Source organism: Neofelis nebulosa, chromosome 10 (assembly GCF_028018385.1).
Source record: "Neofelis nebulosa isolate mNeoNeb1 chromosome 10, mNeoNeb1.pri, whole genome shotgun sequence".
NCBI lineage: Eukaryota > Metazoa > Chordata > Mammalia > Carnivora > Felidae > Neofelis > Neofelis nebulosa.
The window spans coordinates 72937692-72965138 of record NC_080791.1 but is presented as its reverse complement, the minus strand read 5'-3'; the positions used below and the strand labels follow the sequence as shown (position 1 = coordinate 72965138).

The following is a 27447-nucleotide window of genomic DNA, read 5'->3' as shown; positions in this document are numbered from 1 at the left end:
ATATCTAAGAGGCAATGGGGGTACCAGCCACAGAACAGAAAATAGCAAAACAAACAGCAGGAATGGCTGGGGCAGAGAGCTCCTGACTTAAGGTGAGACGCCTGCTAGCCAGGATGGGGAGCAGAAGGAGGAGGTGGTGGCCGGGGATCTGTGCTGGATTCCAGTTCTTGTTCTCTCACTGGGTTCTTGGGCAAGGCCCACCCCTTCTCTGGGCTTCTTCAGTTTCCCCTGGTACAGAACAAGCAGCTTGGGATAGATGGTCACAGAGGCTCTTCACAGCTTGGTCCTGTGGCTTGCAGACAGGGCTTTTCAACCTGACTGAGCATCAGGGTCACTGCCTGGGGCTGGTCTTCTTTCCTTTCATTTACCAGGTTTACCATATTTTATTGTCGTTTGCTTGTTTTATATTTATATTTGTGAAACAATGATATCCTGAAATGGACATAAAACCTAAATATATGAGTTAACAAATGATAAAGAGGCCACCTGTTTGTACCAACACCCAAACCAAGAAACAGAACTTTGTCAGCAACTGGAGCCCTCAGGACTATGAGTCCTTTTGTGCCACTATCACTATCTTGACTCGGACAATTTCCTTGCCTCTTTTCTCTTTTTAAAATGTTGCTACCTGTGTCTAAACACTTTAATTTTGCCTGTAGGTGATACTGTATTCTTTTGTATCTTGCACTTTTTCATTAACATTATATTTGTGAGACTTATATTATTGTGTGTAGCTATAGTTCTTTCATTTTTATTTGGCTTATTTTCTTGAATTTAATATCATTTACTTTTTTTATTAGGTAATACTCTCACAGGATACAAAATCAGAATATACCAAAAAAAGTATATAATAAAGTGTCTGCTCCCACCCTCCATCTCCAGACATTCTTTTCCCTTTGATCAAAGGCAGTTTTGTGTTTGCGTCAGTGTTTTGCGTTTATCTTTCCAGGGAGCTTTTTAGAAATCGGTGATTCCAAGACCTTGTCAGGGTTGGAAGCCACTGATGCTCAGAGGGCCTACAGGGATCTGGGACAGGCAGCTTAGTTTTCACACAACAGTGAGCTGTGTCACTTTACTAGAATGCTGATAAACCTTTGTAGAGCAAGCTTCAGTACCCTTTTCTGACCTCTCCCAAATCCTGAAAAACAAAGCAAAATTAAGCTAAGAAAGGGGGCGTTTAGGAAGGAGCCCCGGTGGTCATTGATTCCAGAGGTGGGTGTTTATGACAGTCAGGGGCCAGGCTGTTGGTCTGTGCAAAAGCCACAGCTCTCAAAGAACATTGTTGGGGGGTGTGGGGGTCCATTTCAAGAAAAATAGTTACATTCATCACCGCCAGGGAGTGGGCTGGCGGGAAGGCAGTGAGTCACCCATGCTGACTACTTATTCATGCCTGAGTCAGGAAGGAGGAAATATTTTGTAACCACGCACATTTCTGATAGAAAGGGCAGGACGATGTAGACTGTCCTTGCTCAGATCCCAATCTGTTGAAGGGTCCAGAGACCATGTGGGGACAGCTAGCCAGCTCAGTGTGAGCACCAGGGAGTGGGGTAGATGGCGGGGGGGGGGGGGGGGGGGTTCTGTCAAACATACAAATAAGCATGGAGTTACCAGCCTGCTCCCCCCATGGTGCTCTTCTGGCAAGTGAAGTAAGACCATGGACACAGGAAACCTGAGTTCTGGATTTTGTACAGGTTATGCTTTGAAGAATGGAAAAGAAGTGAATGGAAGGGAAGAACAGGATCAGAGCAGAGGCATTCCCCTTCTTCACAGCTCATCCAGGGGAAATGTTGGCATCCCTGGGCCGAAGCAGTCATGCTCTGCAGGCCTCGTGTGGCCTGCTCTATGCCTGACGGGGAGGCATCCTCCCTCCAGCTCCCTCTCACTGGGCACTGGTTCTGGTTCTTTTTCTGAGCAGGAAGACGAGGCACCTCCCAGGCCCCCACTCCCCGAGCTCTACAGTCCAGAGGACCAGCCCCCGGCCGTGCCACCTCTGCCAAAGGAGGCCACCATCATCCGGCACACTTCAGTGAGGGGCCTTAAGCGGCAGTCGGATGAGAGGAAGCGAGACCGGGAGCAGGGGCTGTGTGTGAATGGGGACTCCAGGGTGAGCAGGGAGGACCCCTGGGGCTGTACCATTGTGAGCAAGGGGAGGGAAGGTGGTATGACACTGGGCAGGTATGACAGCCTCAGACTCTGCCCACAGGTAGAGCTCCGGTCGTACGTTAGTGAACCCGAGCTGGCGACTTTCAGTGGGGACATGGCCCAGCCCTCCCTGGGACTTGTGGGCCCTGACAGCAGGTACCAGACCCTGCCAGGCAGAGGTAAGGCAAAACTCCATGGAGGCTTTTTGGGAACCCCCACTTCTACCATACCACTTGTTCCCTAGCCCTCACCTGGTACCTCACACCCTTCTGCCTGCAGCCTTGGGCCTCAGCATGGGCAGCAGCTCTCGGGGAGACTTTGGGCTGCAGGGAGGGCCTGTCCTTCCTTCCTCTGGCCCACATCCTGATTCTCTTTTATTACATCTGCCCCAGAAATAATGGTAATAGCAATTACTATGAAGTACAGCCCTGTTTTAAGCACTTCATATTCTTTTAGTTAATATTTATAATAATCCTATGAAGGAAGTACCATTATTATACCCATTTAGAGACAAGAAGACTATGTCTCAGAGAAATTAACTGACTTACCAAATAGTAAATACATGAGGGGCCAGAATGCAATCCCAGTGTTGTGGCTTCAGACCATTGTACCCTGCAGGCAGGGATGTTGGATGACTGACTCCAGTATGGCCATCCTAGGCCTTCCAGGGGGATTTTGCTCTTCTGTGTCACTCTGAGACTCCACGAGTCCTTTCTTTAAACAATCGGGCATTGTCCTCACTGTCCTCTCCTAGCTCTTTAAGATGGAGATGGGAACATACTTAGGCCCTTAGGCTCACCCATCCCCCATTTTCCCCATAGCCAGACCCTCTCCTCAGAAATCCCCTTCAAGGGAGGTCTCTCCACCTTTTTGCATCTGGGTCTCCTGGAATCCCTGAGCAGGCTGACCATGTGCCTTCATCTGTTCCTCCCCTGATCCCCTCCTATCTGCTCCCCATGGTGGGCAGTCAAGTGCTTTCCCTCTCTGGCAAGATGCAGAAGCAGAGAGAGACACAGCTATGGTTCTAGCACTTGTGGGGTTATGGGACTCCTGGCCCACCATGCTTCCTAGGCATGCTATGGCCGGAGCTGGTTCTGGAGGGCGTAGGCTCTGGATTTCGCTGAGCGTGGGCCACAGCAACCCTTGGCACTGTGCCCAGGGGCACTGTTCCCTTAATTCGTTGTGGCCTAGAGATGTTTATCAGTGGCACTTAGGGCAGGACATTTCTTTGTTGCTCAGGATTCTTTTTGCATTGCAGGACATTAATCATTCTTTTCCCTACATGCTAAATGCTAGCAGTGTCCTCAGTGTGATGTCCATTTCCACATGTCAGGGACCACCCCTGATAAGAATTGGTGTTAGTGGAGAAAGCATAGGTGTTAGTGGAGAAAGCCCCAGCCAGCCAGGGTGAGATGATTTCTGTAAGCTCTAGGACCCTAAACATGGGAAGCACATGGTCGATGATATTCCTACCATGTGACCTTGGACAAGTTCCTTGACCTCTCTGAATCTTAGATTGTGCATCTCTACAATGGTCAGGTAATGCTGACATAGTAAGGCCAGTGGAACAAAATCTATGTAAAACACCTAGCACAGTGCCTGCCTGTTACATAGTTAAGAGCTCAACAAATACTTGGTGCTGCTGCTTTCTGTTCATTCATTTATTTATTCAGTCAGTCAGTCAGTCAGTCATTCAACCAACCAGGCATTGTTGAATTTGCAGTCTAGTTGAACAGGTATGTTGACATTGTGGTCAGTGCAGTAACCAAGGAATATACTGAAGGATATAGAGGATAATAGATTCTGCTGGGGCATTTGAGAAGGCTTCACAGAGGCAGGGCATCCAAGTTGGGCCATGTAGTGCATCAGGAAGAAAGGATGAAGAACATTCCTTCCCCTTCATCCTTTCTACCTGCCAAGCTGTCCAGGTCTTCTGCATGTGAGGGAAGACTAGGGTAGTCTGCAGGTCTCCAGGGACATTGTTCCCTATTGGGGACAGAGAGCACTCCTGGGCTGGCCTCTATCTGGGCCTGCTCTTCCTCACCCTAGGGAAGAAGAAGAATGGGTTGTTGGCTAGGTCCTTATGGCCCCCCTCACAGGAGTGGGAGGTGATTAGGGAGGGGCTGGTGACCTGTCCACCCCATCACAAATACACTTGCTCTTCTGTTTCCTCACCAAGGCCTCTCAGGGTCCACGTCAAGGCTCCAGCAGTCATCCACCATTGCTCCCTACGTCACACTCCGGAGGGGTCTCAATGCCGAAAGCAGCAAGGTGACCTTCCCTGTGAGTGACCTTGAGAAGTTCTCAGGGAGCGCACTGCTCCCTCACCCACAGAGGGAAGGGCTCTGAGGTGGATGGACTAGCAATCCTGTGAGCGCCGGGGATGGCCTCTGAGATGACCTCAGCTGAGCTCAGGGTCCCTGTCATCATGTGCTCAGTGATACCTTTTCCACTGCCCACCTAGAAGAGCATCATACAGCTCTCTCCATTTCCTATGGACCCTCCACATTTCTCTGCATCCTCTCAGGCTCCCAGGAGGGTACCCAGGAAGTCTGCACCCTGAGTTCTGGTCCCATCACATGCTGTATGTGTGCCCAGCTGGACGAACCTGGGCCTCAGTGTCTGCATGTGCAGAATGTGGTGCTCCCCAGAGAGCCCGTGAGAGTCAGGGATATTGTGTCCATGAGTATGCTTAGAGAAAGGGGTTCTCTATGGCTAAGAGGAGCCCAACTAGTGTGTGTGTGTGTGTGTGTGTGTGTGTGTGTGTGTGTGTGTGTGTGAGAGAGAGAGAGAGAGAGAGAGAGAGAGAGAGAGAGAATGAGAATGGGAGTGAGAAGCCACAAGGTGGCTGTCCTCTGTGTCCCAGCCTAGCTGCCCTGTCTCTCACCCTCCTGCTCCTCAGAGACCCAAGAGTGCCTTGGAGCGTCTGTACTCAGGGGACCATCAGCGGGGCAAGATGAGTGCGGAGGAGCAGCTGGAGCGCATGAAGCGGCACCAGAAGGCCCTGGTCCGGGAGCGCAAGAGGACGCTGAGCCAAGGAGAGAGGACGGGCCTGCCCTCGTCCCGCTACCTCAGCCAACCTCTCCCCGGAGATCTCGGCTCAGTATGTTAGGAGGGTCCAGGCAGGAGGGGCTGGGACAGGAGCAAAGTTTCCCTGAGTTCCCCGAACATAAGAACGTCACACCCTGGAGAGAGTAGGCCTTCGACCGGGATGGTTCAGAAAACACCCCATAAGGCTGTTTGTCCACAACCCAGGCCACATGTGTCACCTGGTCAGAGGGTGATCCAGAATCAGAGAGGGAGTGAGGATGTCACGGCAGGAGCCTGGGAACCAGAGAAAATGTCCCAAGTTTTTTTCTCCAAGCCGAGCTTGAGAGAGGCCATGGTAGCATTTGGAGTCTCAGCTCAATCAAGGACTTGGGTGTACAGAGTTCAGGAATGGAGGAGAAAGATGATGATACGATTTGATGAGGGGGAGCCCCAGCCAACTTGCCTCCCAAACCTCTAAGTGATGCCCTGTGGAGCAACTGAGCACAGGGTGGTGCTCCACAACCCTGAGAGCACGTGGTCTCCCACAGCTTGTGGTGCTGGCAGGCCTCATGGTGTCCCTAGAGAGCTGGGGACTCTGTGCTGCCTCCTGGTGGTGCTTCCAGGAACTGCACCCTGCCCTCAGTCCCCTTCAGTCCTTTTGGGAAACATTCCATTTGACTTTTCCCTGTTGTTTGAAATCACGTGTTTCCCTAGACCTCTAGCCAGACTGTTCTTTCCCTAATTCATTGCACAAGCTCTTTTGCTTTTAGTGTTACCGCTCATTGCCTCTCTAATCCTGCCTGATTGTGTTTACAGAAGCTTCTAATTTGCATTGAACATTCTCTAACTGGCCTGTGCTCTTTGTTACCAGGCTTGTAATAGCAGCTCTTGTCTCCATAGCCTAGCTAGCACTCCCATGTGTCACTCACCTTTCTGCTGCCCCCTTTATGTAGGCCTACTGACTCATAATTCACTTAACCCAAAAGCTGCCCCGTAAGGCTGAGCCAACCCCGCTGCCTGAGGGCCATGATCATGGGCAGAGGTCTGGGCATTATGAATTTATCCAAGTCCATGCCTTACACCTGGACAGCAGACACAGACTTCAGAGATCACACGATTAAATAAATTCTACCAATCCTAAGGTGGTTCAGTTTTAATTCCTCCAGTCCTATCGCACAATTTCTTATGGAAAACTTTCTGTGTTTCTAGTATTTAATAGTTTGAATGGATGGCGAGATATATTATGTTCTGTATTCAGAGGACCTCTCTGCAGCTGTTAGCACAGACACCAAAGGGGTAAGACCCAGGACACTCCTAGCTTCAAAAGCTGCAAAGCCGGTAACTTTTAAACTTTATAAGCAAATGTCATTTGGGGGTAACACTGACCTTTTACAACCTGATGTCTCAAATGTAGAAAGATTATCTAAAAATCGTAACTTGAATATCTTGTAATTTTTCTCTTAAAAAAGACTTGTGTAAGTCTCTGCATCAACGCCAATAAACGTGTTGCTTAATGATAATGGATTGGCGTGGTTCTTCCCCAGGATACATCATAGAATCTAGTGAACTTTTTCTGTGAACTTCAGTGAACTTTTTCTGTTTGTGGAAACAATCAGGCTGGGTTTAAATGAGGACTTGTCTCTATTTGGGGCACTTGTGAGCGTGTAAGAAAATGTGAATTTTCTTTGTGAATCATTAAATTAATTTTTCATCCTTGAAACTTCAAATGCCTAATCCTTTCATACTGTAATTGGAAATCATCACCTAAGAGCAAGTACACTGGCTTGGAGTCCATATTGAGAGCTTGTGCATGAATGGGTGAAATGTGCTGGTATAGCAATGGGTTTGGGGCTTTGGGGAGGACTTGAGGAGGCATCAAATCATGACCATTTGGGGCTCTGTGAGATGTATAGGGTGGGAGGGAGGAGGTGACCTGGGATGGAGAAGCATGTGCTTGGCGTCTGCTCAAGAAAAAAAGAGCCTTTGAACCTGTTTCCTCCTCTCAACAACCTGCTCAGGGTCAAAGGCAGTGTGTAGGCCGCAGGGATGATTTGAAAGGCTCCTGCAGAGTTGCATAGTTGTGCTTGAATCTTAAAATGGCCAGTTTAGTTTTCCCTCTGAAGAGATGATTTGTTACATAGTTGATACTGAGGAATAGCCTTGGATATGTTGCATTTGATTTAGCATTTCAGTTTTACATAGTTGTTTTTTTTTTTTTTTTTTTTTAACTTAAAATATCTGCCCCAAATAGATGCCTGGGTAAATAGCAGTTTAGCTATTCCTGCTTGGACCTTCCTGGCCCTGCTGAGGGTGCGATATCCTCCACCCCTAAGTGTATCCTCTTGGGAGTACCTGTTAGAGAGGGTCTTGGCTATTCTACTCGCTTACCAGGGTCTCACAGGGCTTGTTTTTCCATCATTTCTGGCTGCTGAACCAGAAAGCCTTCCACAAGCTATGTGGCAGCAGAAGGGGCAGTCCCTTCTCTGGAGCTGTATCCCAAGTTCTGTTTTGGGGTCACCTTCTTGGACCTGGAAGCCTCCTGTATCCCTGGAGACCATTATGGGTCTAAAGCCATGGGTCTTAGAACTGGGCCCTGGAGGTACATGTGTGAATTTTCTGGGGGCCCAGATCAGAGAGAAATCAGCAGTCTGGAATCAGGCCATATAAAAAAGGGGTAGAGGCCTCATTCTCCATTACACAGGGTTATAGCACCCAGCAAGGCATCCATGGTCACACAGCTTTTCCATAATGGGTCACAGGCCCTCTTCCCAAGGACCCCAATGCCTGCAAGCCCCATCCAAAAGGGCACAAGCATGGCTCTTTTAGCAGTCAGGAAGTGACTACATTTAACCTTCTTGTTCTGTTGCCAGTGGAAGCGTGAGCAGGACTTTGACCTGCAGTTGCTGGAACGGGCCATGCAAGGGGAAAGAAAGGACAAGGAGGAGAATGGCTGGTTGAAAGTACAGGCCATGCCAGTCACTGAGTTGGACCTGGAACCTCAAGACTATGACTTGGACATCAGCAGAGAGGTGAGGGCAGGGGCTTCCTTTATGTTCCCCCAGGAGAACTGGCCTTTGGGCTCGCAGCCTCACCAACCCTTCCAGTGGCACTGGGGGGTGTTGTCCTGAATGGGGACAGGGGTTCAGCTTCAGAGTGGTCAGGAGAATGTATGAATAGCAGCTCGAGGCAATAAAAGGAGCCAGGTATTTTGATGATGCAGATTCAAAATCTGTCTCTCTCTATACTTTACAGCAAGTCATTTAACTTCTCTGGGCCTCAGCTTCCTCAACGATGAAATGGGTTGTAGTGAGGAATAAAGTGACTCAGCATGTTACCTGGAGGATTAGCAACGATCAGAAAGCTGTGAGCACAGGGCCTGGCACATAGTAGGCATGTGATGAGGTAGTTGTTATTGTTGGGAAATGTTGGAAAACTAGGAGTTGGCCTTGCGACTGGCCAGTTTGGCCAACTTGAGCAATTAGACTTGGTGTGTGGGTCGGGGGTGGGAGGCGAGCAGGTCTGAAAATCACAAGTGAAATTTCCAGCCATGGCAGAGCTTAGGAGACCTGCATAGCTTTGGTCTGAGTTCTTCTATTGCCCTCTGGTGGCACAAATGAATCATGACTGGCCAGGCCTAGGAAAGCAAGAAACCCCTGGGTCTTCTATAAGTCAGGACTATCTCTTACCCAAGGAAAGAGCAAGGAATCAGAGGGTGACAGACTCAGGGTCTTCAAGACATGGGGCGGTCTTCTGTGGCCTATATTGTGCCATTTGTAAGCTCTGTAGAATGGTGTCTATGGCTGTTTGGTTCACCTCTGTGCACTTAGTACCTAGCACAGGGCCTGGCACATAGTAGGTGCTCTGTAAATATTTCCTGAATGACAGTTCTGTTGAATGAAGTGCACAGTGGCCCACAGATACCCCACGAATATTTGTATGAAGACTTGGCCTGTACTGAAACTGCACAAGAGGAAATGTTCTCCCCACATGAAAGACAGATTTAGCAGGGTATGGACAAATTGACACCTGTGGAGTTGCTGAGTTCTGGGATCAGCTGGAGCTCCAGGGATTAATGAAGCCAGTCCCCTGCCCTCAGACCTTTTCCCTTTGGCACCTCTGAAACAGCCAAAGGTCTGTGCTTTCTCAGATTCACACAAGAAGCTTCTGCATGTTGCTTTGGCAACGGAAGTATGCTTCATCGTGTCCTAATTGGCCTGCCAGCCAGGGGAAAAAGTCCTTTCTTATCTCTAACCTAAATCCCTCCTGCTACAATGTAATCTACTTCCTTCCTCTGGATCTGTCCTCATTGGAAATAACAGAGAAGAGCTTATTTCTTACCGTCTTTCACCAGAATGAAAGGTCTGCATGGGTTTTAATTCAAGTCCAGATTTACCCTGGGATTGGATTTAGCTTTTTAGAAGCTTCAACCAACCCCATTTTAGTGTCCCTTTGTAGTTCGAGGAGGAAGAAATTCCCTGGGATGCAAAAGTTGCCTTTAGCATTCTTAGTCTAAGCAAGGTTTCACCAGGCTGAGGTTGCTGCTGGGTTCATGTAAGAGACCGGTGGGAGGGAGTTGGGGGACATTTTCCTCTCACAAGCAGTAGACACCGCATGGCTGCCTCCTGTCTAGATCAGAGGAGCTTTTGTAGGTGCACAAAGCATTATCACTTTCTTTCATCCATCAATCCATCCACCCATCCAAGGAGTATTTGCTGAAGGGCTGCAGGGTGCCAGGTCCTTGCACTTGACAGCAGAGAGAGAAACAGAAAACAGGAGGGGGCATCAGGGGTCGGGGTAAGGAACAGGGGAGACTTCTGGAGGTGAGGTCCAAAAGGTCAGAAAGCATGGAGCAAATGGAAGAGCATCCCACGCAGAGGAAAGAGCAGGGGAAGAGGCCGCACGGTGGATCAGTGTGGCTGTGGAGGTAGGCAGGGATCAGCTCATATTGAAGGCGGCATTGAGAATGATCATTTTTAAATCTGGAGCGCTTCCAGTCTAGCTGTTTTGCCTTCCCCTTCCCTTCCCTTGGCCTGTAGGAGGTTGTCTGGTGTGGTAGAAAGAACACAGGCTTTGGAGTCAGATCCAGGTTCAGATCCCGACTCCACAGTTGCCTGTTGTTGATCTCAGCAAGTTGCTTAACTCTGTGGGCTCCATGTTTCTCCTTGAGCTAGGGGACCGGGCAAGAGGAGCAAGTCCCAAACCCGATATCTCAGACCCCCACCACCACTGCCCGGTCCTTTCCTCAGCTGTCCAAACCAGAGAAGGTCTCCATCCCTGAGCGTTACGTGGAGCTGGACCCTGAGGAGCCACCCAGCCTTGAGGAGCTGCAGGCGCGGTATCGCAAAGCCGAGAAGATCCGCAACATCCTTGCTCGCTCCAGGTCAGCTCTTACGATGCCCGAGTCCTGACAGCCTGCTAGGCCGACCCCAGGGGTGTCTCAACTGCAGGGCCCTGGGCCAGGCTAACTAGGGTGCGTGTTTTGCCAGGCCTCTGACTCAGGTAAGCCCTGTTTATTGCGAAGGGCAGGCTGGCTCTCAGCACGGCACCGGTGGATCTGTGAGGAAGCTTGCTAGGTCGTCTGGGAAGTCCTGAAATCCTCAATAGAGGGCCATCCTGGCACTTTGCCCCCAGATCTATGTCTTGTGATGTTGGCAAAGGTAGGAAGTGGAGCCAAGTGTGACAGTGAGGTGGACACAGTTGAAGATCAGCCCCAAGGGTGACCCTCTCAGTTCCTCACACAGATAGATCCCTAGACCAGAGCCAACCTGGTTCTGAGGTGCCAGATGCGTTGCCTACTTTCCTGGAGGCCAGGACAGAAGGCTTTCCTGTCCCCTCAGCCCCTGGAGCTTCAGAAACGTAAACCTGGTATTTGATAGCCTCTCTTTTAGAGCTAGCTTAGCCTTTTCACTTCAGGATTTAATAGGAACCCAGTGCTGTAACTCTTCTTAAGGTCCATGATCCCCCCAAAGGAGGGACAAAGCTGTGACGGGGTGTTTGGGAGAAGCACATATACGTTTGTCTGGAGAGAAAGTACTCTGTGTTTATCTGATACCCCCTCAAAGGGTGAGAGTCTCCAGGCCAGGGAGACCCTCCTCTCCTGTGGCAGATGCCAGGGATGGTGGGGGCCCATAGCTTGCTTTCTGGCCCTCCTGCAGCATGTGCAACCTGCAGCCGACATCAGGCCAGGACCGGAACAGCGTGGCCGACCTGGACTCACAGCTGCAGGAGCAGGAGCGCATCATCAACATCTCCTACGCTCTGGCCTCCGAGGCCTCCCAGCGCAGCAAGCAGGTGGCAGGTGAGGCCATGGATGCCAGCCTCCAAGTCCGGCTCCCCCTCACTGCTTCCTGGGCTCAGAGTCCAGCATGGCTTGTCAGGGAGTCTGCAGAAAACCAGGTGTCAGGCTTGGTAGTTGAGAGCCAGTTGGAATGTTCTCCTGTCCCTCAGGGCTTGGGAGGTGAGATGGGGCAGCACAGGTGGTAGAGAGAACCAGAGCTCAGGAGGGTCAGAGGAAAGAGGCCCAGGAGAGGATGTCTTTAGCTCATTCTTAAATCTGGGAGTGGTGCTGCTATTCAGCTTTCTCTGCATATGTGGGTTAAAAACAGGTTTTTCAGGCCCCTGAGCCAGGGGGCCCAAGGGTAAGGTTTCTGGCCTCACAAAGGGGCAGGAAAGCAGTGGTGCTTGAATTTCTTGCTGGGGTGAGGCAAAGGAAGCCCCTTCTTTGTTCCCCAAATCAAAGCCACTGTCCACTTTATCAGGGTGGCCTATGCCAGTGACCAGGACTTGGGAAGTGGACTTTGCTGGCCAGTGGGGAAAAAACACGGTGGGATGGGAAGGTGTGTGTGTGCACATGCACACATGTGCATGTCTGTGTGTGTAAAAGGCTTTCTCTCTCAGCCAGGAAAGAGGCTCATGGCTTCTCCCTCCACCCATATCTCCCCTCCCCATGTGTGCCCTCCCGGTTCACTTAGTAAGATTTGTCCCCAGATGCAGAGGCCACTGTGTGTCTTGGCTAAGTGGGGAAGGAGTGATCATAGAGCGTGAAGCGGTGTCACAATACACCACCACCCCCCCCCCCCCCCACACACACACACACACACCAGCCCTCCAACCCTGGCCAGCAGGTCCAGAAGCCCAGCGGCTGCTGGGCCCTGAGGTGACTGGCCCTGGGAGTCTGGTCTGGGGACCAGAGATTAAACAGCACCTGAAGAAGCCATGGGAGTGACCTTGGACAAGGGGAGGCCTATTCTCCATCTCCCCCACCCCTATGCTCTGATCCTGCAGAGTCCCTGAATTCCCTGCTGTCTTCTCTCCCTTGAAGACCTGCTCAATGGGCTGAGAGGTGGTTAGTGAGGCATCTGTGGCTGGGGAGACAGTAGATGACTCACCTAGACCCCTCCTCCAAATGATCCTGGGGGCTCCCTGTAGCCCATCTTAGTAATTTTGACTCCTCTCCATGTTGAAGGGTCTAGCATGGAAAGTCTCCCCCAAACCACCATAAGGTGCCCTCCTGTCTGGCCTGTGCTTGCCCTACCCACCTGGATCTCTGCTTCCTCACTGCGGGCAGGCAAGCATGCCCACACACCCTGCAGGCAATTAGCAGGGCTTCCCTCACCTCCGCACCAAGTGGCCACCTTGGCCACAGCCTTTCCATACTCTTGCTCCCTCTCTCCAGCTCAGAAGCATATCTGGGAACTGCAGGCCAGTCCCAGCCAGGCCCCCACAGGCCCCGGGGCACACCACCCAGGCCCTTAGTTGTGGGTGGTGTGGCCCACGCTACTCTAGCCCCGCCATGTGTGGGGTGTCTGTTGCTGCAGGAGCAGACAAGGAGCCTAACGCCCCGCTTAATTCCTGTGTGCCCGTCTAGCGCAGCAGCTGGCCCTCCTCCCGCCTAAAGCCCCCCTGTCCTCCAGGACGGTGCCACCTTACCCCCCCTTAAGCAACGGACTCCACTACACCTTTGTCTAACACCTTCCAAGTAAGAGCCCTGCCTGGCCTGCCACTCCCCTAGCATCGAGCATGCTCTCCCTGCTCTCTCTGCTGCTGAGCTGATGACAGTGCCGTCTGCTGACACTTCCTTCTGCTGGCAAGGCGGCCGCTGGGGAGACTGACATGGACTGGCAGGTGGGTGGGGGTGGATAGTTTTTAAGAACTCCGTTCTCAGTGGATTCACCTCAGTTAAGAGTATGTGATCCAAGCCCCCTGCCTCCCTGAAATAGAAGCCAGAACTGTACCCCTTCCACGCAGCTCTCTTTTCTGCAGGGAGCCCAGTGCCCCCAAGGGCTCAGTGTAGGCCAGGCTGCAGCTTGAGATTGGGGGTGTTGGAAGGGAAGCGTTCGTCTCGCTCGGCCTTTCAGGGCTTTGGCCGGAGAATTAGAAGAATTGGAAGACTAGAAAAAAATCCAGGTTTACAGATGAGGAAACTGGGACCCAGTGAGGAGATGGGTTCTCACTCTGGTGTCAGGGCAAGGACTACGACTGCCCTTTTCATCACTTCAGGAAAGGGAGAAGAAGAGAAGCTTCATGGGGAGGCCACCCAGGGTAATGTGAAGTTGGCCCTCCGCTATTCAGAATGTTCTGGCACCACTCTTTCTGGGTCCTGCCCATGAGAGCATTTAGTGACGAGAGGCAGGGAGAGATTTTGGGAAGGGGCACCGGACTGGGAGCCCGGAGGCCCCAGTGTCTGGTTCAGTCTTATGGTGAGTTTGTGGCCTGAGGCCAGTTGCCTGACCTGGACAGGGGAGGGTCCAACCAGAAGTCTCTGCAGTCCCCTTCCTGACGTTCTATATCGCTGGCGTTTTGTAGGGTTTTCCCTCTCTTTCCTTTGTATGTACTTACAGTTAGTACCTGTTGAGTACCTGCTATGTGCCAGGCATTGTGCTAAGCGTCTCCTTCGATCCTCACAACCACCCTGTAAAGATACTCACCCCCATTTTATAGATGAGGAAATAAAGCTCAGAGACCTTGAGGGACTTGCCCAAGGAGTTGAAGCTGTAAGTGTCAGAGCCAGAGTTTGAAGTGCAAGTTCAGAGCCTTTGTTTTCCATCACCATGGACTCATCTGGGCCACCTCAAGGCGCTCTAGGTGTCTGGAGAAGGGAGGGATGGAGAGTGTGTGCATTGGGTTGGGGTTGTGATTTTCAGCAGGTGACCCCCAGCCTGGGTGCCCCGCCAGCCTGAGGGTGGAAGGAAGAGATTGGTCTACTTGGGCCAGGTTCCTGGGAAGTATGCATTGGAGACCCCGTGACTGAAGAACCACAGGAAAATACTTCAGCCATGTCCTTTGTAAAGGCCACAGGGACCTGTTGGGGCCACAGTAGGGTGTGTAGATTTCTCCTGGAGATCTGAGTTTGGTGACACCACCCCAGGCCACAGAGAGGCAGGGGAGAGGCTCTGTTCCTCCTGGCTTTTGACACCCCTGTCATTGTGAGATAGGCCTTTAACACTTTTTTCGGAGTGCATCCACATTTGTGTTTACCTTCGTGTTAGGGTAAATCCTCATTAGGAGGTGGGTATAACCACTCTGTTTTTAGGTGAAAAAAACAAGACCTATGGAGGCTGAGAGCATTACAGAGTCCCTCAGTGAATGAAGGGCAGGGCCAGAACTGGACCCCAAGGTTTTCTTTACTCGGGCCTTTTGCCCTGTCAGATCAGGGGTCACTATGCATCCGGCAATCCTTCTAGAAGTGGTAAGGGTAGAGAGAGGGTGAGGCCAAGTGCCCATGAATCCTAGAAGTTGAGGGTCCCCCAGCGGCGGCCGCATTGCCCCAGCCCCCTGCTCTTGCTGCTCTGTCTTGTTAGCCTGCCATTCCCTGTCATGTGTGTGTGCAGACATGCCACTGCCTGCTCCTCAGATGTGGGCTGGGATCCTGCCAGGCTCTCACTGTCTCCTGTGCTTTTTGCCAGCCCAGGCAGTGACTGACCCGTGACCCAACGTGCAAAGGAGAAGTCTGAAGCCAGGGGCCCAGTGGAACCAGTTTCCTCCGAGAAGATTGATCTTCCTTCCCCCAAGGAAACCCCTTCCAGCTCAGCAGGGGTTCTGGCTGGAGGAAGGAGCAGCCACAACTTCACTATAGGGCTGGGTCCTAACCACCACCACCCCCCACCCCGCCCCCCCACCGACTAGTTCAGACTCCTTTTTACATATGACAAAGGCACTTTTGATACACACTGTAAAATACTGATGCTGTATTTTAGAATCAGAATATATTTTCTAATGTTCACCTCAAGGACTGAGTGGCTGGAAAGGTGAGGATGCAGGATTTTGGAGCTGCACATACAGATTCAGGTACCATTTGGGTGGTAGGTATGGGTAGGGGAGAAGGGCGGGCGGGCAGAGGCCAGTCCAGTATCCAGTGAACTCAGGTGAAGGTTGCATTTGAAATGTGCTTCCAGGGGAGCCCAGTGTTAGGCTTGTTGGCATGTTATCTGGGGGAAGAGGGGCCCTTAGCTGCAGAGGTCAGCTGCCCCTGACCTGGCCTGGTGACCAGCTCTGGAGGAGGAGATTCCACCAGGGTGGCATGTGGAGCCCAAGTCCATACCTTGGCCCTTGGGTTTGGTTTAGGGGCAATAGTGTATTCAAGAGGTTTGGTTCCAGACCTGTCCATGGGTTCTCTCAGCAAAGGGCTCTTCTTGGGAAAAACAGAACAGTTTGCTTTAATTAAAAACAAAAATTTATATATATATATATATATATATATATATATATATATATATACACACACACACACACACACACACACACACACACACACACACACCTTGAAATACAGAAAAGGTGAGAGGAAGCACCTTTTATTGTATCATAAGCAATAAACTTCACACTGGGTGGCGTCTACCTAAAACTCCCTGACTCCACGCTGGGCTGTGATAGGGCTTTGTTGCCTTCCCTGGAGAACCTAGATCAGCTTCCCCAGGACGTGGGTCTGGTGGCCAGAGGGCAGGCAGTGTGCCCCCACCATCCCTGAAGGCCAGCAGCAGGACTTTGACTTGACTTCCAGCCTCTAGTGAGGCTGTGCCAAGCCAGGCACAGTGTTTGTGGCCCTTTATTTAAATCATGAGCTCATGATATTCTGCATACAGAAAATGATGTTTAAAGGAAAAAAAAAAAAAACTCCATTGGGTGGGGCCACACTTTAAATGAAAATTTGTCTTTGACTGTGGTCAGAAAAAAAAAAATCTTAACTATATTTAGAAATTGTCGTCTATTTTTAACTAACTCCATATGCTGCCAGTATCAATTTCATGACATTTGCCAAAATAAGATTTTATTTTTGCCTTTATAAGATTTTGTTGGAAAAATGAAATTAATATTTTGCAAGAAAAAAGTTAATTTAAATAAAGGTGTAATGGTTTGCAAAAAAAAAAAAAAATGGCGATGAACAGATTAAAATATTAACCCGATATGCTTCCTGCTTCTTGCTGGCTATATATTCTCATGGGTGGCCTGTGTTAGTTTTTTTCCATTTCTTTGGAAAATCCCCAGTGTCAGCTCTTGATCCTGCTTGTGTGACCTATGAAAAGTTTCTCCTGCTGACAGTTCCTTGACACTTGATTGACTTTGGAGGCCCCGGGGGGAAGAAGGCCTGTGTTTGGGGCCCTTGGCTGGGCTTCAGCAGCTGCTCACAGTGGCCTTCCACCCAACCCTGGTCGAGGGGCTGCAGGGCTGTGGACTCCCATGTGGGGTTGGTTTGGCAATCCAAGATAGCAGGAGTGACGCCATGGGCCCCTTTCCAAACCACACGCCTCCAGCTCCTTCCAGTGAGGCGGGTTAGTGACGGACCATTGCAAACTGGATTTGTATTTAATTCGTTCTGACTTGTGATGTAGGCTTAAAACAGAAGCCAAGGGGCCAGTTCAGTTTAGGGATGTGTGTGTTTCCAAGTTTGTTGTTATGGCAGTTTTTCTCTATTGCCAAAGAAGAGCACCCAAGGTTTAGAGTGACTCTCCAACTATTTAAACTGGGGAAAATAGATTCCAAAGCCTTCTGAACAGAGGACACTGCTGCTTTTTAGCTGCTGATCTCTTTTTGAATTTTAAAATAAAAAATACTCTGGTTTTAAGCATTACTTAGAGATATCCCCATAACAGATGAAAGAGGTTGGGCAGGGGAGGGGGAGGTGATGGGGAGAGTGGAGATTCCTCAATAACTGAGTGCAAAAGTTAAAAAAAAAAAGTACAGGAGCCAATACACACAGGGTGGCTGTCTGTAGACATAGACACTTTTTTTTTTTTTTAAATCAAGTTAATTAACATACAGTGTAGCCTTGGCTTCAGGAGTAGAGCCCAGTGATTCATCTCTTATGTATAACACCCAGTGCTCATCCTGAAATGTGCCCTCCTTAATGCCCATCACCCATTTAACCCATCCCCCCTCCACCTTCCCTCCAGCAACCCTCAGTTTGTTCTCTGTATTTAAAGGTCTCTTATGGTTTGCCTCCCTCTCTGTTTTTATCTCATTTTTCCTTCTCTTCCCCTATGTTTCTCTGTTGAGTTCCTCAAATTCCACATATGAGTGAAATCATATGATACCTGTCTTTCTCTGACTGACTTATTTCGCTTAGCATAATACCCTCTAGTTCCATCCATGTTGTTGCAAATGGCAAGACTTCATTCCTTTTCATCGTCAAGTAGTATTCCATTGTGTATATATACCACATCTTCTTTAGTCACTCATCAGTTGATGGTCTCAGTTTCTGTCTCACACATATAATCCTGTGTAGGAGTGAACATGGTGACTCTGTTCTCTCCAGCTTCAGCCAGGAGAAGGGGTAGCCTCTTCTCTAAGAATTGTGAACCAAACTTTCATCTACAGAGGGCATGACAGGCCTTCAACTCAGACTTCATGAAGAGCACGTGTGGTTTAGACACAACATGTGTCAGCAGGCTACGTGGCCTGGCCCCTTCTCAACCCCCTCAAGAGGATTCATTATTTGAGGTAAGATGGGGCCATTTGTGCAAGTGCGTGCTCACCGGGACCCTCCAGGAGGGGACCACTCTGGAAATGATTTGAGCTTTGCTTCTTAACAAGACCACAGGACCTGAGCAGAGTTTTAAACAAGGGCATTGTGATTGACAGTGTGAGTGTGCTGCTCCTGCATCTGTTTGTGACATCCTTTCCTGAGTTGTAACTTTAAACTGGCCCAGGCTGAGCCCAGGATGTCTATCTAATTTTAGCAAGAACCAATGAGAACACTTTGGGGTCTAGTCTGATGAAGCTGAGATGTACGTACATTTATGAGTGCATGTGAAGTAGATGTACCCAGGCTGATATAGATGCTGAAAACCTTTTGTTTGCTCCCCATCATTCACTTTTCTTCCTGCCTTCGTGTCTGGCTGTGAGAATAGAAACTCTGCTTAGCCTATTTGCTTCGCTCTACCCACCTGGCTGTGGTCTTCAGTAAAACTGGGTTCTTTAGGATTTTCCTGGCTATTATAGGTTGCAGCCCAAGGCCAGGAAAGCCTCTATATGCCCTAAGTCAGTTTGGAGATGACAGGGGTGCGGGGTGAATGTGGCCCCTGGCTCAGCTAGACAAGAGCCCATTTTGGACTTTGGAAGTTTTCCCCTTTTCCCCAACCGCAGTCCTTTTGTGTTTGCACCAAGGGTGGGAAAGAAGCAGCAAATTATTTGTCTAATCCACAAATCACATTTCTGAGACACGGTAGGCAAATTCTGGGAGCCCTCTGCTTCTGATTCAGCATCAGACGCTGGGGCGCGCGAGGGACTTTGCCCATGTGGGTTTCAAGCCGTTATGAAAAGAACAAAGAGACAAGGCTGGGGGGCTGTGAAAAATGGCAGCCCCTCCCAGCCCCATAAACACGCCATTGCTTTGCCGCCTCCACTCCAAAGGCTATCACTTTCATTGCTCTCCGAGCAAAGAAACCTTTCTTCAGAGCGAGTGGCAGGGTACAAAGGCAGAGTACAAAATGTGTGCACATCACAGTCCCTGCAATTCTGTTTGAACAAGCATATTGATTGGGTCTGACCCTGTTACATTTTTTCCCTATTATTTGAAAAGGTGCATCTAAGTGTAGTGAATTGAACCCATGGAGCTGAACTTTCCATGAAAACTTCTCGAGATATTTCTTTAGTTCAAAGCTTTTGAATTTTAAAGGGCATTTTTAATATGAGTCTGTTGAGTATTCTCTGCCACAGCCCAACAAGGGATGTTAAATGCAGATGAGGCTGGAGCCAGGGCACATGTGGGGTGGACCTGCCCGCACAGCAGAGGGTGCACGTCATGGTCGGAGGGTGCGGATGAGCCCAGGAAGGGCTGTGCTTTGGAGCAGCACCCTAAAAAGGACCTCTCTTGGGCTCACTGGAGACAGCTCAGGGGACAGAGAAGAGACTTCCCAGCTGAGCTTCTCAAAGACTTTTACATGGAGAGCTAGGAAGCATTTGCTAAAAGCTCCTCCTGATAAATGAGGGTTTGGGCCTCATGAATAAGGGGCTCCTTACTGCTCAGCTGCTAGCTTTCTCCCACACTCTGCTTTAGAACCGAGAAGGAATGAGACACAGTCCTTTGGCTGAGGTCACAGAGTCAGACATGAGGCTGCCATTGTCCTCAGTCCTTGGGGTTGACATCACTAATCAGTCACAGATGCTTTCTCACTGAGCCCTGAGCTGCATCTCAATCCTTAACTGACTTGATATCTTGGGACATTTTGCTAGTTTTGCGGGCTGTAGCAGTGGTCCCTCTTGCCATTTTTGTCCTGGGCCCTGGAAGCTTCAAAGTCTTGTTTTCCCTATACATAGCAAGGCTCTCCTGGCCCACTGAAGGCACACAGCCCCCTTTGACTAAGTCCCTGGCTTGTTGTTGGTCCAAGTCCCTGTTTGCCTCTAGAGGTCTCCTGGATCTAGAAAGCACCTCCTTACTAGACCTCAAATCCAGGTTCAGAGGCAAAATTGTCTCTGGAAAGAGCTGGAAAATTGGGTTCTATGTCCAGAGAGTGTAGAGTCTGGGCATCTCAGCAAAACTTTTTTTAGTGTCCCTGCCAAATCCCCAGCCATAGAAGACTGCAGCCTGCGGAGTCAGAATCACAGTAGTAAGCAGTTCTTTCGGTATCTTCTCTGCCTACAATCATGGGAATTCCAGCCCTCCCCAGATTCCTCTTGGCTATCACTTTCAGGCCTTCTTGCTGGTACCTGTGTTTCCTAGGACCATGCTAGACAGGTGGGCACACATGAGGTCCTGATGACCATAACAGCACAGCTTTTGTGGCCTTTGCCCCCTTCTGCCCACAGTGGGGGTCCTCTGCCCAGGTCTTCCCGGGTCATTTCAGAGAGTCCCCAGACATATCTAACATGAGCTCACAATAGTCCTGTCAGGTTGGAGCACTTCCACTTGCAGCTTCTTGATGCCTTTTGGTCTCAAGGCCAGCACCCCAAGGTGCTCTAGGAGAGATGCCTAGCTTGCCGCTCCCTCTCCAGGCTGCAGACCCCCAAAGTGCCAGATGAGTGATTCTCTCTACAGAGTTCTCTCTGGCCAACCCCTGGCCACATTCTATATATGAATGGGAGATCTTATGCTCCTTAATTTTGTGACTCCTGGGCCCCAAAGCAGGGCTGTGCATGCTCTGGTTCACTCTCGGGAGAAGCTGCTTCAGGCATTCTTTATGACTCCTCCCCTGCCTCAGGGACACATTCCCCTCTTTCTATTGGTGTGTAAGTAAACTGGCCCCAGACCATGTCTTATTTCTCCTGATTCTACATTCTGGATTGGACTCAGCTGGGCAGATTTTCTCCAAGTGACTGTAGGCATGGGATGTCCAAGAGGGGTTCTTCACTCAAGTGCCTGGCACCCTAGCTGGGATGGCTAATGAGCTGAGAGCTGGCTGAGCATCTCCATCTTTTCACACAGTCTCTCCAAGTGGCTGCTTGGTCTTTGTTACAGCAGGAAGGTCTCAGGGAAGTTGGACTTTGGATCTGAGCTGGCTTCCAAGGGCAAGAAAGCTTCCAGGCCTTTTGAAGAGTAGGTTTGGGACTGGCATGGCATAAGGTCACTTTCTCCGCATTCTCTTGAGCATGGCAAGGCTCAAGGCTAGTCAGATTAAAGGAGAGGGAAATAGAGTCTGCCTCCTGAAGGGTGGAGTGGCATGCATGTACTAGAAGGGAAGGAATGGACGGTGTCCATGTTTGGAGACTCTCTGCCATGAGATCCTTTTCTCATTCTCCTACAGCCACACTGAAGCATTTAAGAGCCAGTGTGCTCCCTCCAGCTTTCTCTTCCCCTGCAGTGGCCATCTGGGAGTCACATATTCTGAATAGTGCAGCCACAAGATGCAAGTCTTGTCCTAAGTCTCCACTTGGGAGGGACTGCCCAGGAGAGGCCACAAGGTCCACAGCTAATTTTGCAGGAGTGAGAAATAAACATTGATTTATCCATCCCCTGAGATTTTAGGCTTTCTTTGATCCTGTCACATAATCTATCCTACCCAGGTTGCAGGTATTATTATTCCCGTACTACTGAGAAAACTGAGGCACAGTGGTTCCAAGACTAGTAAGCAACTAGTAGAAGTTTGAGCTTGTATCTGGCTCCAGAGAGCTTTCAACCACTACATTGACTGCTGTTACCTTGGAAAGAGGAGCTTTTCTGTGGCCCTGGATTCTGGATCACTTGAAATAGAGTTGCCTCTGGTAAGAACGATGAGCTCATGGAAAGTCTGCAGAGAGGCCTACAGGAGGGTGCGTCACACATTGCCTAGTGAGTAATACAGCTCAGCAAGTGGAAGCTGCCATCATGCCTGTGATTTGGCAGTGAGCATCTCCTGGGGATCCCATGGAGAAGTGTTGCTTTGGCATGCATGACCTGGTCATCAGTCCCTGGGTTTTTGGGGGCTTGGAAACCAGATTTTTCAGCATCAAGAGCTGGGCTGCCTCTCAGGGCTATGATCATACTCACTGGGCTCAGAAGCCAGATGGAGAAAATTGGGTGAGAACCCAACTGCCAGGCTGCTGGTGTTCATTGACACACACACACACACACACACACACACACACACACACACACACACATTGACTTCTCGAGTCCAAGTCTTCCTTGGAAGGTTGCCTGGCACAGTCTTGGTACCAGGGCAATCTTGGACAGTCCTCATGGCATTGAGCAGCATCAGCTGAGGTCCTATCTCCGCTGTAGGATGCCCCCATCCTATAGACCCGATGCCCATGTTTCTGGCCAGGGCTTCTTTTGAGACAGAATAGGATGGCTCCACCCCTCAGGTGCTTCCTTTCTATGTGGCCATGACTTAGCCAGTGTCTTATGAGTAGGTTGATACCATGGAAAGGAGGCAGTCAGGAGGCAGAGGTAACAAGCAAAAGCTCTGGAGCCAGGCTGCCTGGAATCTAACCCTGGTTGCTCCATTTTGCCAGCTGTGACCTTGGGCAAATTACTTAATTTTTTCATACCTTAGTTTTCTCACCTGTAAAATAAAGATTTATATTGGCAGTTACCTGAATAGAGTTGTGAGAATCAAATGTTATTACACAGAAAATGCTAAGCACAGTTTGTGGCCACATAGGAAGCACTAGAAAAAAAATCCATGTTATTTACCTGCATTTAAGTTATAATCATTTAATACATATCATACTTGTATTCTTTACTTGTTTGCTTATTCTCTCTCTTCCTCACAAGAATATGTGCTTCATGAGAGCAAGGGCATTGTCTTGGTCAAATTATCCCTAGGGTCCAGAACAATGTTTGCCATAAGGGGCTAAGAAATGATTTGTTGAATAATGAGCGAATGAAAGAAGTCAAGGCCTGTCGGCCAGGGAGCCTCCTGTCTTCTTCGGATGACTTTACCTATCTCTGCTGTCTTCTGTTATTTTATACTCTAGCCCCCAGAGAGCCTGCCTCATACCCTCTTTTTAACCTTGAGTAGTAGGTAAGAGTAGGGATGGTAGAACTCAAAGCTATCCTTATTAACTCTGACCTTAAGCAAGTTGCTGAACTTCCTCCCTAAGCTTCTGTTTCTTCCTCTGAAAGATGGGGATGATAGTACTTCCCTTGCATGGGTGATTGTGAGTGCTGAATGAGATCATCCGTAAGCACTGTCGCTGGTGTGGGAGCACTCAGCTAATGCTCACCATGCTGGTTTGCCCTCATGTATGACGCTTACTGTGAACAGCAGGGCTCTGGGTGGTTCTTCCACATTTCTACTGTCTCCTTTCCCTGATTTGGCAGGATAAACAGGTTTGAGGTCATTTGCCATCCCCAATCTGCTGCCCTCCACTGTTGTCTGCCATTTTAGACAGGTTCCTGCAGCAGGTAAAAATGGCCCAGGGCTTTTGAAGCTGGGATTCACAAGGCTGTGCCACTCACTGCCAGGCTATGTCCCTGAACTCTCCTGGGGCCGAGGACAGGAGAATCCTCTGAGGCCTCCCCCTGCAGCCCTGCGGCTGTCCACCCGACATCAGATCAACTCGTGCCTGCCCCTTTGATGTCAATTCCCAAACTGGAGCCTTGTGCCCTGCTCTGAGGACCTGGGCTTTGAAGTTGGCCTATAAACTGAGCTTTCAGGAAGAAAGTTGTCTGTTGTGCCTCAGAGCACGGCTGCCTGGGCCCTATAAAGGCACTCGGAGTGCCATGAACACCTGATAAATAATTCTTTCTGGGCCCAAGAAAGATTCATTCCATTTAAAGGGGAGGAAAATTCCCTTGACCTTTTCGTTGAAGTTCTGGTGGGGGGAGGTAGATAGAGAGGATTTTCGCAGCTGCTTGCTGAAGTCATGTGGGGCAGGCAGGTTGTCTCTAAGAGCTGAGACCCAGTGACTGTTGGAAAAGGGTTCCCTATCCCTGACTCCTGACCAGAGGTCCCTTCAACCATTCCTGTTCCCCTTTCCATTTGCTCCCTCCTGCCATGAACTTGTGAGAGACTGGGCCCTCTCAGGAGGAGAGGCCAAATGCTGCAGCTAACGGCAGACCTTCCTTTCCTTCCAGTGTCTGTGAGGCAGACAGGATTTCCCGCCTGTGGCAGTTCTGAAATGGTCCTGGCTCATATACACGGAGCACTTAGGCCAGGCCCCTTTTCTGGGCCCCTTCTGGTGCGCGGCTGGATAAGAGGATGTGTGTGGTTTTGTGAAAGATTTCTTTAGGGTGAGGTGTAGCACACGTATATAAGGTACACAAAATAATGTACAATGCAGTAATGATCAGAAAACAAACTGCTACTTCAGTCAAGACATCAAGGTTTGCTAAAAGACCCTCCCACTCTCCTTCCCACTCCGTAGGCCTTTCCTCTCCCATGAAAGACTACTTTTGTGGTAATCACTTACCTGCTTTTTCATTATAGTTTTGCTATCTAAGCAGTCATCCACCAAATTCTTTTTTTTTTTTTTTAATTTACATCCTAGTTAGCATATAGTGCAACAATGATTTCAGGAGTAGATTCCTTAATGCCCCTTACCCATTTAGCCTATCACCTCTCCCACAACCCCTCCAGCAACCCTCTGTTTGTTCTCTATATTTAAGTCTCTTATGTTTTGTCTCCCTCCCTGTTTTTATATTATTTTTGCTTCCCTTCCCTTATGTTCATCTGTTTTGTATCTTAAATTCCTTATATGAGTGAAGTCCTTATATGATATTTGTCTTTCTCTGACTAATTTCACTTAAGATAATACCTCTAGTTCCATCCACATAGTTGCGAATGGCAAGATTTCATTCTTTTTGATCACTGCATAATATTCCACTGTAGGTATGTGTGTGTGTGTGTGTGTGTGTGTGTGTGTGTGTGTGTGTGTGTATACACACATACACACACACACCACATCTTCTTTATCCATTCTTCTGTTGATGGACATTTGGGCTTTTTCCATACTTTGGCTATTGTTGATAGTGCTGCTATAAACATTGGGGTGCATGTGTCCCTTCGAAACAGCACACCTGTATCCCTTGGATAAATACCTAGTAGTGCAATAGCTGGGTCATAGGGTAGTTCTATTTTTAGTTTTTTGAGGAACCTCCATACTGTTTTCCAGAATGGCTGCACCAGCTTGCATTCCCACCAGCAGTGCAAAAGAGATCCTCTTTCTCCACATCCTTGCCAACATCTGTTGTTGCCTGAGTTGATAATGTCAGCCATTCTGACTGGTGTGATGTGGTATCTCATTGTGGTTAGGCATCACCAAATTCTATAGCTTAGTTTTGTTTATTTTCTGAAATGTGTACAAATGAACTAATAAAGAATGTATTCCTTTGTGTCTGGATTTTTTTTTTCACTAAACATTATGATATTCATCCATGTAACTCTATTTCACTCATTTTGCTGTTGTACAGTATTCATCATGGGAATATTTGACAAATATTTATCCATTCTACTGTCAAAGGACACTTGGGCATTTCCAGTTGAGAGCTATTACAAATAATATTGCTATAAACATTTTTGTCTGTGTCTCTTGGTACATGTACATTCATATTTCTTTTGGTGTATACCTAGTGTAGAGTTGCTAGGTTGTAAGATAAGCATATCTTCAACTTAGGTAGGAAATGCCAAAACTGTTTTCCAAAGTAGGAGTACTAATTTATAGTCCTACCATGAATGTATGAGTTCTTCTACATCCTCACTCTGGTGGCAGCCTCTGAGATGGCCCCCAATGATCTCTGCCTTCTAGTATTTGCACCCTGCATAAGCCTCTCCCACTAAGTGTGGGCTGGAGCTGGCAATTCCCTTCTAATGAAGAAGATAAGACAAAATACAACAGATGTTACTTCCAAGATGAGGTTACAAGAAGACTAGCTTCTTTCTTGGACATCCTCCCTTGCTTTCTCACTAGCTTACTGTGAGGGAAGCCATGTTGAGAGCTAACCTATGGAGAGGCCTGCAGGGCAAGGAACTGATGTCTGACCAACAGCCAGTAAAGACCTGAAGACTGCAGCAGCCTGGGAAGTGGGTCCTCTCTCCCAGGCAAACCTGGAGATGATTGTGGCCCTAGCTGACATCTTAATTATAGCCTTGTGGGAGACCTGTGGCCAGAGGCACCCAGCTAACCAGATTCCTGACTCATGGAAACTGTGTGATAAATGTTTATTATTATTATTATTTTTTTTAATTTTAGAGAGCATGAGCAGGGGAGAGGGGCAGAGGGGAAGAGAGAGGATCTTAAGCAAGCCCCAATGTGGGGCTTGATCCTATAACCCTGGGATCATGAGCCAAAATGAAAAGTCAGATGTTCAACCCACTGAGCCACCTAGGTGCCTCTAAATGTTTATTGTTTTAAACTGGTAAGTTTGTGAGTAACTTATGCAACAGTAGATAATATATGCAATAGAACTTTCTTTTTAATTTTAGCCATTTTGATGTGTATGAAGTAGGCTTATTAGTATCTCTCTGATTAATAATATTGAGTATCTTTTCAAATGTTCAATGACCATTTGGATTTCCTTTTTTGGTGAAGGACCTACCTGGACTCTTGTCATTATTCTATGGAATTGTATATCTTTTTACTGTTGATTTGTTGATTTTTCTGAATATAAACCTGTTTTAGCTTGGGTTACCCCTAGAAAGCAGAGCCTGAGGCAAAAGCTTGCAGGAAGATAGTTTATTTGGGAAATGATTCTATGGAGCAGACATGGGAAGGAAAGAGAGGAAACCAACAGAAGTCTTTTCAACCTGGTCACTTTTGTGGGAAACTTGGGCTCAATCTTACAGGGGCCTTCTGAAGAGCCATGTAAAATGCACCTCAAAATTATCTGAGATATGAAAGAGAAAACCACTTATCTTCTAGTACAGGGCCCCCACTGACCAAGGGTTCCCCGACAGGGTGTCCCTCACATCTCCAGATCCCACGTTTCCCATATGAACCCTGTCTTAGGGCGGTCAAGAAGCTGCAAGGTGAGAGGTGAGGCTAGATGAGATCCAACAGCAGTAATAGCTAGAGTAAAATGGTGATGTGCAATGGAGTGCGAGACAGGTACTTCTTATTGATTATATGCATTGCAAATATCTTCTCCCACTCTGTGTCTTGTCGTTTCAGTGTCTTTTAATGAATAGACCTAATTTTAAGAAAATCAAGTTTATGGTTTTTTTCCTTTGTAGTTTTTTTTCTTTGCATCTTGTTTAAAGTCTTCCTATACTAAATCATAAAAATGTTCTCCTATAATTATTTTTTCTATAGTATTTTCTAAGAGCTTTATTGTTTTACCTTTTACAGATCTACAATCCACTGGAATTGTTTTTTAAGATATGAAGTAGACATCAGGTTTCATTTTTCTATGTAGATATTCAAATTATTAAAGAATCTATTATTTCTTACTGCTGTACTGTGCCACCTTTTTCATAAATT

The 27447-nt window shown here is 48.6% G+C and overlaps 1 protein-coding gene across 10 annotated transcripts in view; it reads left to right on the top strand.

Moving 5' to 3' along the window:
- PLEKHA7 (pleckstrin homology domain containing A7) overlaps positions 1-16574 on the top strand; it is a 224331-nt gene extending 207757 nt beyond the window's left edge. For 4 of the 10 annotated variants that reach the window (XM_058688366.1, XM_058688369.1, XM_058688373.1 and 1 more), the window contains 9 exons: positions 1916-2104; positions 2204-2321; positions 4322-4425; positions 5045-5245; positions 8043-8201; positions 10419-10552; positions 11328-11470; positions 13040-13150; positions 15078-16574. In XM_058688366.1, coding sequence (XP_058544349.1) covers positions 1916-2104; positions 2204-2321; positions 4322-4425; positions 5045-5245; positions 8043-8201; positions 10419-10552; positions 11328-11470; positions 13040-13140 — 1149 coding nt within the window. In that variant the 3' untranslated portion in view covers positions 13141-13150; positions 15078-16574. The remainder of the gene's footprint in view (positions 1-1915; positions 2105-2203; positions 2322-4321; positions 4426-5044; positions 5246-8042; positions 8202-10418; positions 10553-11327; positions 11471-13039; positions 13151-15077) is intronic. The other 6 variants (XM_058688368.1, XM_058688372.1, XR_009249814.1 and 3 more) reach the window with 5 other exon arrangements.
- The last annotated feature ends 10873 nt before the right edge of the window (positions 16575-27447 follow it).